We start from the raw sequence: 12,984 nt of genomic DNA, 5'->3' as shown, positions 1-12,984 counted from the left end.
TCAATCTCTACATTATACTAAAAGTTACTTTAAAGGCGAACAACCCCTTTAAGTGTAAGATTGATCAATTTATACATATGTCAATGCATTTATTTCATTTGCTGAAGCTGAAACATTATGCCCTCTAATCTCAACCTATGACCTTGTGTGTTCAATGACATTCTTGGACTGACTGTTTATACAAAATGTTCCTTGCCTTTTGGCCTAGAGAATATTTACATATCAGGTTATTTGTGTAATGTTTGTTGGAGGTAGCCATTTTTAGATATAAACAGCTGTAATAGTTTGAACAGCCAAGTGAAACCAAAATTTGGAAAGAGGCATTGAACTAGATATTCCTCTGTCCTTGCAGTTTTATTCAACTATTACTGTATCTGTCTCATTATTAAAGTGTTTTCTTTGTTTGTTTATTTCCTAGGCAATGTGTTGCCGTTGTGTGCCAGTTGTGGACAAAGTATTTATGATGGGTGCTATTTGCAGGCCTTGGCATTGGACTGGCACTCTGATTGCTTCAGGTATGTTTGGATAACAGGCTGGAGTATACTGTTTCAGGGCCTGATTGTATCTGAATATTATTTTCATATTAAATGGATGTAGTTTTTATTTCTAAATTACACTAACACTGCAAATAATTCACTGTACCATGTAAAATTTCATTCCTAAGCCAACAAGTGTATTTTTTTAGTTGTAATATTGGTGTGTAGGCAGCTATCTCAGGTCATTTTGCCTGGTAATGTGCTTTCAGAAAGAACCAGTGCTGCAATTTGGAACTGCTTTCTGACATGCTATTGTTTCTCCTTCTCAATGTAACTGAATAGGGTCGCAATGGGAGATGGATTTTTACTATTGAGTGTTGTTCTTGTATTTACCAAGGAGCTGCTATTTGGTTACCTTCCCATTGTTCTGCTGATGGGCTGCTGGGGGGGGGCATGAAATCACTCCAACTTGCAGTGCAGCAGTAAAAAGTGACTGAAGTTTATCAGAGCACAAGCCACATGACTGGGGGCACCTGGAAAACTGACAAAATTAAATATAAAAAAAATCTGTTTGGTCTTTTGAAAAAAGGATTTCAGTGCAGAAGTCTGCTGGAGCAGCACTATTAACTGATGCTTTTTGAAAAAAAACATCTTTTCCCATGACAGTATCCCTTTAAGTTTGTAAACTGCTGCTATGCAGTTCAGGCAGTCTCATCCTCTAAATATACATTGCTTTCCCTAGCAAAACAGAGAAATATAATCGAATAAAGTCACTTACACGCACAATAATATTTGAAGCCATTAATCAATAAGGAGTTGGATTACGAACCAGCAATAACTGCCGGTTATTTTGTTCTTGCAAATCTCAAGGGTGCAGGGGTTCCCTGACAGCTTCATATTAAAGGAAAACTATACCCCCAAAATGAATACTTAAGCAACAGATAGTTTATATCAAATTGAATGACATATTAAAGAATCTTACCAAACTGGAATATATATTTACATATATATTGCCCTTTTACATCTCTTGCCTTGAGCCACCATTTCGTGATGGTCTCTGTGCTGCCTCAGAGATCACCTGACCAGAAACACTACAACACTAACTGTAACAGGAAGAAGTGTTGAAGCAAAAGGCAGAACTCTGTATGTTAATTGGCTCATGTGACCTTACATGTGGTTTGTATGTGTGCACAGTGAATCTTACGATCTCAGGGGGCGGCCCTTATTTTTTAAAATGGCAATTTTCTATTTATGATTACCCAATGGCACATACTACTAAAAAAGTATATTATTATGATAATGGTTCATTTACATGAAGCAGGGTTTTACACATGAGCTGTTTTACTCAGTATCTTTTAATAGAGACCTACATTGTTTGGGGGGTATAGTTTTCCTTTAAACAGAAATACACAGACAATTCAGCATTTTAGATCCTGCGGTTTCTGTACCTACAAATATAATACAGGATCCACATGCCAATTCTACGGACTGTGGGCAAGTCAAGGAATGGGAGCCCTGCCAGAGCATACTGACGAGCCACATAGTAGCTGAATAGACACAGGTTAATAATAACGGAGGTGCTATCTTTTCATTTGCACCAGGCAGCAATAATTATTGCATATTGCTTGGTTGGTAGAATCAGCTCCTAATTCTTTACATTTTTCACCTGGGGAAAAAATTGCTGCCAACACAACGAGAACTGCTGCCAACACAACGAGAACTGGCACCAACACAATTTATTTTCCAAAACTTGTTGCAGTAAAGCACTCTCATGCCTGCCACTGGTAGTCCTGCCAGGTGAGCAAGCCATGGGTACAGATTAAAACTATGGGCAGCCAGGCAGAAGCTTGTGAGTGGCACACCACAACCCACTTTTTGCACTCCAGACACGTGTCTCTTCTGCATACCCCTAGTTCTGGCTCTGATATTCACTGCAGAAATTTCACCTAGGGAAAATATGTGAATTACTGCCCCACAAAATGAGAACTGGCACCAACACAGCTTATTTTCCAAAACTTGTTGCATTCTCCTTTTAGTAAACTAGTGATGTTGGTGAAATGACTCCAAATTCTCAATTTCACCCTTTAATAAATATGCCCCTATATGTTAGGTCAGAGTAATGACTTTCAACCAGAAATCAATCTAATTCTGATGCTATTAGCAAAGGCCCAGACCAAGGGGCAAGATTTTAGTGGTGGCATGCTGCCCAGCCACAATCTATATTTTTCATGAGCACTGGGGACTCGCAGCTCGTAATCCCCAGTGCTCCATTGCTAACCACCGCATGTGCACACACTCGCAAGGGGGCGAGCGATAGGACCCACTGGCTTAGGTGTTGTCCAATTAGAAATCCGGGCCTGGCTATTAGGGTAACCAACTGAAAGGTCTTAATGATGTTTAATGTTACCTGCCAAATGGCTGCGATGGGTTACTAGACAAATAGAAAACCATTTATTACTTTTCCCCCTATTTTTTTTGTCTCTCCTAGTCGACTTTAAGTCTGTCACTCAAACCATCGCTGGTTGTTAAGACTTAATGCAAAAGATTGGAGGTCATCAGCAGACCCCAAAGTGACAAACCACACGTGGACAGATTCTTATGATAAGTAATAGCCACACTGCAGAATGACATGTGGCAGTATGTTTTTAAAGGGGTGATTCACCTTTGAGTTAACTTTTAGTATGTTAACTTTTAAAATGGCCTTTTTTTATAGTTTTTCAATTATTTTCCTTCCTCTTTTGACTCTTTCCAGTTTTCAAATGGGGGTCACTGACCCCATCTAAAAAACAAATGCTCTGTAAGGCTACACGTTTATTGTTACTGCTACTTTTTATTACTCATCTTTCTATTCAGGCCCTCTCCTATTCCAGTCTCTTGTTCAAATCAATGCATGGTTGCTAGGGGAATTTGGGCCTTGCAACCAGATTGCTGAAATTGCAAAGTGAAGAGCTGCTGCATAGAAAACTAAATAACTCAAAATCCACAAATAAAAAATGTAAACCAATTACAAATTGTCTAAGAATACAACTCACCTACATCATACTAAAAGTTAATTCAAAGGTGAACAACCCCTTACAGAACAGGAAAAAAATAAATGTACCGGTAAATCATTTTTATTAATTCTTTCCTGCATACACAAAATATCAGAGTTTTCAAAACAGTCTCACACATCTTCTCTTATAAGAAAATGGTTATGAAAGCTAAATAAAGTTGGCAGTTTCTCTCCTGTTGGAGATTGACTAACTATAATGGGATTGAAAAATATCTTCTGACTGGGCGTTTCAGGGCTACAAGTTAGGAAATTTACAATATTATAACAGCCTGAAAAGTTTTAACATGCTTATTTGCTACGTTTTTGCTATGTCACAAGGACAGTAAAGTAACACATGTATTATGATGAGTTATATAAAATTTACCCCAGTACTGTAACCAACATCGGTCAATTAAGTGTTCATTATTCTAACTGCACTTACCTAGTAAAAGCAAGCTTGTTGCTGTGGGTTTGTTTAGTGTGAAAAGCTTACGTTTCATCAGATTTGCTGGTGTTCAGTGACAGGAATTCTCTTCCAAAAAGCACCAGCAACCAGTAAATGTTTGCATTGGTCTTCCTTCTCTTCCCATTTGGAATCACCATTTTCAAGGCTGTCACATAAACCATAAATGGCACCATTTTCAGGTGTTGATGGAGCTTGTCCAACAAGCCAGTTCTATCGCTAGTGCAAAACTAGTGCATTTGTTGTCAGCAACTTTAGATGCCAGTATATGTTATACTTACTAAATAATTCACTGGTCTTTCCAGGAAGCAGCAGCATTCTATCTCCTGAATTACGTGATCGCCTCCCATGTCCTGTAGCTTGAAAAAATATCTTTGTGTTCCTTTTAGTAAATTGACTGGCAACTTTTAAAGTAAAAAAAGTTAGAGCCATAAAAAATACATGTCAGTGAGATCCATTTCTTTGTTATATTGTGACAGCTTTTGACTTTTGGTGGTTCAGACACCTTTCCAGGGTACATGTAAACCTGCCAGGCAATTCGCACTCCCATTCTAGTGAAAACCACTGCTGTTTAAACAGTTAATACCAGATAGTATTCAGAGCAGGAGGTTTATTTTAAGCAGGACTTCCCTTTTCCATTTAATTCATCCTTCCAGTACTACTGTTGGATATGTAATTTTAGATAAGTGAATTGCTTCCAACTCAATGCTTCCAAAGTTGCTTAATAGCATGAATTCACTTTAAAAACTCTTCAGAAGCATATCATTTGTAAAAAATGTACAGGATACAATGGTAACTATTGATTCTTCCATCTGTTTATAAATGCACATAGAGATGTTTTCTGAACTGTTGGTAGTTCTAGTCTTTGATAGCTGATTGTTCTAGTTGAAGTTTCTGCCACTGTGATGTGTGTTTGTATATATATATATATATATATATATATATATATATATATATATATATATATATATATATATATATATATATATATATATGCTTTTATATAGTCGCATAACTTCTCTGTGTCTAATAATATCTATAAATTACAGTAGGGGGTACATTATCCACTATATATTTCACAATAAGGGGTATTTTATTCATAATATGAACTGACAGCACACTCAGTGTATTTGCCTATAAACTAGTTGCCAGAGAAGCTATCAACAGCAACTTGGGTTAGGCTAATGTCATACAGCTCTAAAACTTGGCTTGCTGAAAATCGCAGGTGAAATTTTAACTCATAATTTCACTGTTTTAGATCTGCATAGAATGTGTTTTCAAGGAAAGATTGTGTAAACTCCTGCACACAGGCTGATTATTATACAATATTAGACCAATTGGCCGTAGGCTAGGGGAACATGGGGCAGATGATTTACTTTTAAAAATCCATGCAGACAAAAGTGAATTATCTGCCAGGTGTGCCGCTAGCCTTATGTGTACAGTATGTCATTTTAATGAGGGCACGTGGACCACAATTTTTTCTCACATAATAAGTTTGGAAAATGCTTTGAAACTGTAGGTACAGTAGAACCCTGATTTTACCCTTGTTAGGTGACCATGTCAAAACAGATTAAATTTAAGGAAACCCAAAAAATCTGATACATATAAACAGTTTGCCTGTGTGGGACTGCAAGAAATGACACTAGTTCTGGAAAATGTAAAATTGAGGTTCTACTGTAATTCAGTAACAATGAATCTGGTATTCGGGAGACATAAGTGCCAGGCTCCAAATCATCAATTTTAGAAAGTGTTTCTTCCTTCCTGCTGTCTTCATCTGCTGCTCTGTCAAGTCCTTCCTGACATCTATTAATGTTCTAAATAGATTCTACTTTATAAATAGAAAACTCTTCTTGTATACATGAACTTGTTGTATGCCAGCAATGACTCTTTCATTCCAGTATCCCAGAGCTATCAATAGTATGGGTTTGCTTGTCTTATGATGCCTTTAAGGCTTAGACACCTGATCATGAAACACTGATGGTTGATCATAGGGAAGGAATATGGGTAGTTCCTCTGCTCTACATAGCAAATGTGAAGAACCATTAGAGCCAGAAAATGAAAGTATTTTATATGCATTTAAATATAATTTACTGTTATCCTGCACTGGTTCAAAGCCATTATTATAGTTTATATAATAAACTGTTGTGAAGCCATAGGGGCAGCCATTGAAGCTGAATAGAGCAAAAAGGCTCATGATTATTTAGCAGATACCAGATAAACAGTGTAGCATGAAATGGGAAGATGAACGAATTATCTTCAATGTATATAGCACCAGTAAGTTATGCAGTATTTACATAAAAAGGTGGTTAACTTTTAGTATGTTATAAAATTGTCTATTCCTAGCAACTTTGCAATTGGTTTTCATTATTTTTTCATTATAGTTTTTTAATTATTTGCCTTCTAACTCTTTCTAGCTTTCAAATGGAGGTCACTGACCCCAGCAGCCAAAAACTATTGCTCTGTGAGGCTACACTTTTATCGCTATTGTTACTTTTTATTACTTATCTTTTTTTACCCGTTTATTTCATAACAAAAAAGTGGTCTTACATGTAAACAAACAAGGTTTACAGAGTAAAAAATGTAATCAGATGGTGCAAGGGCTTACAAATTAAATGGTTAGGGTATGTTTGATGCGTAACGAATATGAAAACAAATTGGTGATTTATAATGCACTGGTGTCTGATCAATCAAGAAACAATAAATATGCTTTCATAAACAGATCGGTCTTTAAGGAGCGTTTGGATAGAAGGGGAGAGTCTGACAGTTTGAGGCAGAGAGTTTCAGAGACAGACAGAAGCCAGAGAGAAGTCTTGCAGTTGGAAATGGGATAAAGTGATGGAAGGGGAAGAGAGTATGTTTGTTTTTATAAAGATCGAAAAGTACCAGCAGAAAGTGAAAGGAGGGTAAGTACAGGGCTGAGTGTATCATAAATTGGGTGTAAGGAAGGGAGCAGATTGTGATGTTAAAATAGACCAGAAGTTTGCTAACTTCCTCTAATGTTGCAGGGGTGAAAGAGTGTAGAGTGTATTGGCTACTGCAGGTTTATTTGAGATTGTCAACAAATAATATGCTGAGTCTAATGTGGTCAATTTTGCCCTTAAAGAAATGAGCACGGTCTTGAGCAGTTATAGTAATGTAGTTAAATATAGCAAAACCGTTGTGGTTTAGAGGATAGCAAAGAGATTAAAGAAGAGAAGTGCAGTTGTTTAGCTACTGATAGAGCTCGATTATAGCAGGAGAGCATGAAGGAGTGAATAAATCACTATCAGTTTGTTACTTTCTCCACTGGCATTCAAATGATCTGCTACATCTTCTGAGCTACAGTGCCAAGTTTGGGCACCAACCAGCCTTTTGAGTAATGTGATATTCTTTATGACTAGTGCATAATTCAATTGCTGACATTGATGTGACTTTGGAAGATTACAAGCATTATGATCACCCTATTTAAAAGTATCATAGCCTGTAGGCTATGGCCACATGGGTGCCTAGGAGACTTGGCTGACCCAAGGACTCAGCAATCTTTGGTTATAGTTGTTAGCACGGTTTAGACTATCATAACAATATATGCAACAACTTGTCCAAGGGATTCGCTTATAGGAGCTTACAATCTATCAGCTAGAGAGCAGAGTGAGGTACTTTAGAGTATTGTGTGTTCGTAATCGAGTATGCGGAAGCTCAGCATGAGCCGATGATTGTGTTAGCGGGACAGCTGTGAGCTAAGAGCTTCCTGTTCTTCTATATTACTCAGAAGGGTGGGCTGGGGAAGCAAAGCAGATAGTCTGAGAGGTCAGACAGCTGTGGGAAAATGGAGCAGAAACAGCAGGCTGGGAAAAGGCAGTAAGTAAATAAAGTCATTTCTATGCCACTTGCAACAATATTTTCTTGCTTGATATCATGCATATCTGATACTCTGCTGGAAGTGGTACCATTTTATATTAAACAGTGAGACTAAATCTATAAGTACTAGGAGTTTCAATACACAATTGTAATGAGCATGCTGCCCCAAAGTACTTAAATTCTAATGCATGTTGCTCCAATGTGAAGGAGAGAATATGTAACTTACGTTGACCTGTGTGCAAAAGTTTCCATGCCTTTGCAATTCTTCGATTTCCCTGGGACAGTGGAAAATATGGGTAGTAAAGAATATACGCACCCAAATTAGCTGAGTGAAAGATGCAAGTTTAAAGGTGAAACTACTATCCAAAAGAAAAAGTCTATAAAATATTACCCAATGAAAATGTAATTTATAGAGCTGATGAATAACAGTGCTTAGCTGTCACTAGCTGAGGGGTTGCAATCTGATCCATAGTGCCTATGAACATGTGCCAAACTATTAGTGCAGTGCACCACAGAAAGTGCCTTCCGCAGATACCCAGGGACGAGCAGTGCCTACTCAGCATCCCATGGATAAATGCAGTCAGTGCATGTTAAAACAGCACACTGCGGAGCAAGCAGAAAATGCAGCATATCTATATCGAGCTCTTTTTTAACACATTGTGCTTGAATTTGCACTAAATCTCATTTAACCCCTTGGCTTAGTGGGTAGTTATTCTGCCTTGCAGACCTGGGGCACTATTTGGGCACTATCTGTGAGGCTGTGATCACAAAATTCATAAAGACAAATATAAGAGGTCCTCTGGATCCATTATATTATTACTCTCCATTATAAGAGGACCTCTTGTATTTGTCTATATGAATTTTGTGGTCACAGCCTCATTGCACACTCACACTAGGTTTAGGAACAAATGGTTGGGGGTGCCAATGAAATCCCCCCCCCATACCAGAATGATTCATCCCATAATCATAGGTGCTTTACCTGAGGTTGCACTGATAATTAAATTTTTTGTGGGAAGCATGGCTTTCATTGGCAACTTAGCATTTCTGTAATATCTATTTCGACAAGCTGATGGTTCCTTTATGGGAGACCAGGGCAGTGCTCTATTCCTTAAGCTGGCCACAGACACAAAGATCAGACTTTCCCATCTCCCAACCTGCCACTAAACATTAAGATCAAAATCTTACCATTCCGATCAAATAAAGTTGTAAAAGAACAGATCAGCCGATGTTCTGCCCCTGACAGCAATCGTACGATAGTTATGTCTGACAAAGCTAGTGAGTGACAGACATATGATCGGCAATACACTCAAAGATATTATCGGCAGCCGACAGAAATTTTCTAGCCTGTCCGATCGACCAAAAGACCGATCTCCGCCGGACGAAAAATGTCGGGACACTCCATACACGGTCTGCAAACCGTACGAATCCTCGATTCGTACGATCGGATCTTTGCGTCTTTGGCCAGCTTTATTTACTTTCAATCCCATGTTTTCTTGTTCTTTCTGTATGTTTGGATTTGTTCCTATTATTTTATAACAAAAAGTATTAATTAAAAAAAAAAATGTTTTCACCTAGCCTAACCAGTTGTTTTTTGAACTAAACAAACATAGAAGTAAGTTTCAAGAACTGAGAGCAAAACCACACTTTGGGGGCTTGAAAAATCCCCAGTCCTATATTATTAAAACTGGTGTCTAGCGAATAGACATTAGTGTATGTTTCTGGCATCTTTTTAAAGGAGAAACTCTACAACCAGAATTAGGAATTATTTTATTATAAAGATGTACAGGTATGGGACCTTATCCAGAATGCTCAGGACCTGGGGTTTCCATATAATGGAGCTTTCTGTAATTTGGATCGTCATACTTTAAGTCTACTAGAAAATGTTTCATGTAAATGTTTAATATAAACATTAAATAAGCCCAATAGGCTAGTTTTGCTTCCAATAAGGATTAATTATATCTTAGTTTGGAACAAGTACTGTTTTATTATTACAGAGAAAAAGGAAATCTTTTTACAGGATCCCATACCTGTACTAACTTCTGGTAAAGGATGTTTATTCTATTCTGTTCATAAGGAAAAAACACTGTGGGTTTTCATATATAGGGGCCAGATTCAATTCAGTGAGAAAAAGTTATCTCATGGTTTATCACGTGAAAAGTTCTTGACGAGATTAAATTTAAGGAGAAAAAACTTTTCTTCAAATTCAGGTTTTCCCCCATAGACTTCAATAGAGTTTTCACGTGATAAAACATTGAGATAAGTTTTTCTAAATTGAATTGCATCTTAAATTGAATCTCGTGATAAACCCTTTTCTCGTTGAGTTGAATCTGGCCCATAGCCTGTAAACAAATGTATAGCATATGTCTTTTTTGCTTTGTTTATTAACAGACTTTTACAATCCTGTAAAGGTATAAGACAAGTTATTCAGAAAGCTCCAAAATAACACAATGCTATTTCCCATAGAGTTACTGATCTGCTTGGATAATGTATGTCAATTATGCCAGAAACAGTTCCTTCATAAGCAGACTGTGCTGTCAACAGTCACATTTACTTGAAAAGTGGGCCTGATTGTTGCCAATAGTTGCTGAATGTACTTGCTATAAAGATGGAACATGGGGCACAAAAGTTACATTTAGGGTTAATCCACACAAGGAAATTCGGGGAGATTTAGTCGCCTGGGACTAATTGTGTCTTCTTCTGGGCGACAAACTCCCCGAACTGCCTCTGCGTGTCTTCCCATCCTATAATGAAAAGTAGCTTGTGCTAAAGCACACGCAATGCTTTGTTTTCCGAAGTCGCCCAAAGTTGCCTCACGAGGAAACTTTGGGCGACTTCTGAAAACGAAGGCAGTTCGGGGAGATTGTCGCCCAGAAGAAGAGGCAATTAGTCACCAGGCGACAAAATCTCCCCAAATCTCCTCATGTGGACTAACCCTAAAATGAATTGCTGAGACAGACATCTTGCAGCCCTGTGCCTTTCAATTGACTTTTAAAGATATTGTGGGGTGCTCATCCCATGGAGACCGCCCAAATATAGCCTCCTTGAACATAGATCAAATATAAAGTATAAGGATTGCACACCCAATTCTAAAAAGGCAAAAATGTATTTCATCAAAAAAACACTTACATATTAGCTTTGGCCCAATAATGCGTCTCGACCACATAAGTGGTCTTCATCAGGGGAAAACTCCATAAATTACAGAAAAAGAGTAAAAAAAGGCAGGCTTTTCAATTAACTTTTAACTTTTGGTATGATGTAGAGAGTGGTATTTTGAGACAATTTGCAATTGGTTTTCATTTTTTGTTATTTAAAAGTTATTTAGCTTTTCAGTGGGGGTCAATGATCCCCTTTTAAAAGCTGGAAAGAAAGAAAAAGGCAGATAATTAAAAAACTATGTTTAACATATTAATGGAACAGTAACACCAAAAACTGAAAGTGTATCTAAGTAATTTAAATATAATGTGGTTTTGCTCTGCACTGGTAAAACTGGTGTGTTTGCTTCAGAAAGACTATTATAGTTTATATAAAAAAAAAAAAAAAAGCTGATGTGTAGCCATGGAGGCAACCATTCAGGCTGGAAAAAAGTGTACATAGCAGATAAATAAAATACCATTGTATTGGACATGGCCTATCTGTTATGTAACCTGTGCCTTTTCTCCTTATTCCAGCTTGAATGGCTGCCACCATTTCTACACAGCAGCTTGTTTATATAAACTATACTAGTCTTTCTGAAACATCACACAGCTTTTACCAGTGCATGCTAACAGTATATTATATGTTTATTACTTTAAAACGCTTTCATTTTGTGGTGTTACTGTTCCTTTAAAAGTTAGCTTAAAGGTGAACCACCCCTTATATATATAGTATATATATATATAGTATAAGTCAAGTCACAGTTAGTATAACACTAATTGAGATATACAGCCCCAGAGGAAAGGTGGGATTTTCAGCTTCTATGGACCTTACACAAGTTGTTGTGGACATCCAAGGGACAGAGTTGCACCATAGATTGGGGTAAAGTGACCCTGGAAGTAAACCTATTCCAAGTTCAATCTCTAGAGAATACTCCAAAGTCAACCTCAAAAACCGAATGTAATTTCTAGAAGAAGTAGGCAAATAATGGAGATAGCAAGACAACTTGCTGAGAGATTTTAATTGTGATAACATGGTTAATTGACAAAAGGTCGAATTACATTTTATGGTGTCATGAATATTTCTATTCAGGCTAACAGCATAAAAATAGATCCCATGTTGCTGATCCAGACACCCATGTCCTAGAGTTTGTATATCTGGGGAGTGTATGTGTGTGTAAGTACTCATAGGTAGTTCAGTCTTGAAAAGCAAAAATGTGTGGTATGTGTGCAAATACAGGTGGGTTCAATCTTGAAAAACAAGATTTCATGGAATTTGATGGGGAAAAAAGTGAAAAACTGATGTTACCATTGCTGCATGTTTTTCTTATTCTTTTGAGGCACCAGCCCATTGTAGGTACTTTTAACTAGAATTCGATTTTAGAACAGACAAAACCAGACACCTTACAGCTATTTATAGGACCCTGTGGACAGCAGTCCAGAACTGGGGGGAGAATTCATTGAAGTGGATTTAGCGTCTTACATGTATTTCAGGGTGCATACCACTGTACAGGATTTACTGGTAGGTTTTACTCACATGACTGTGGTGATGACTGCATGTTGTGTCCCACCTCCATTCAGTGGTTAAATTTGACCCTGTCAGTACAACCTGCTTGGAAAATAATGGGTTCCATTAAATGGGTTGTTCACCTTTGAGTTATGTAGGGCATGTTAAGTATGAGTGATATTCTGAGACTATTAGATTTTTTATTATTTGTGGTTTAGATTTTTATTCAGCAGCTCTCCAGTTTGCAATTTCAGCAATCTGGTTGCCAGAGCCCAAATTCCCCTAGCAACCATGCATTGATTTGAACACGAGACCGGAATATGAATAGGAGAAGGCCTGAATATAAAGATGAGTAATAAAAAGTAGCAATAACAATACATTTGTAGCCTTACAAAGCTTTCGTTTTATAGGTGGGTCATTTGAAAGCTGGAAAGAATCAGATGAAAAAGGCAAATAAATAAAAAAAAAAAAATAATGAAGAGTAATTGAAAAGTTGACTGGAACTGGCCATTTTATAACATACTAAAAGTTGACTTAAA

At 37.4% G+C, this 12,984-nt stretch overlaps 1 protein-coding gene across 2 annotated transcripts in view; it reads left to right on the top strand.

Annotated features, from left to right (window-relative positions):
* The window catches only part of limk1.L (LIM domain kinase 1 L homeolog), a 45,403-nt gene that overhangs the window by 8,949 nt on the left and 23,470 nt on the right, over positions 1-12,984 (top strand). The window contains 1 exon segment of one of the 2 annotated variants that reach the window (NM_001087708.1): positions 419-515. In NM_001087708.1, the coding sequence (NP_001081177.1) occupies positions 419-515 (97 nt within the window). 2 annotated transcript variants of the gene reach the window in all.

The sequence above is a fragment of the Xenopus laevis genome, chromosome 2L (genome assembly GCF_017654675.1).
Source record: "Xenopus laevis strain J_2021 chromosome 2L, Xenopus_laevis_v10.1, whole genome shotgun sequence".
Taxonomy (NCBI): domain Eukaryota; kingdom Metazoa; phylum Chordata; class Amphibia; order Anura; family Pipidae; genus Xenopus; species Xenopus laevis.
This window is presented reverse-complemented; position numbering and strand designations above follow the sequence as displayed.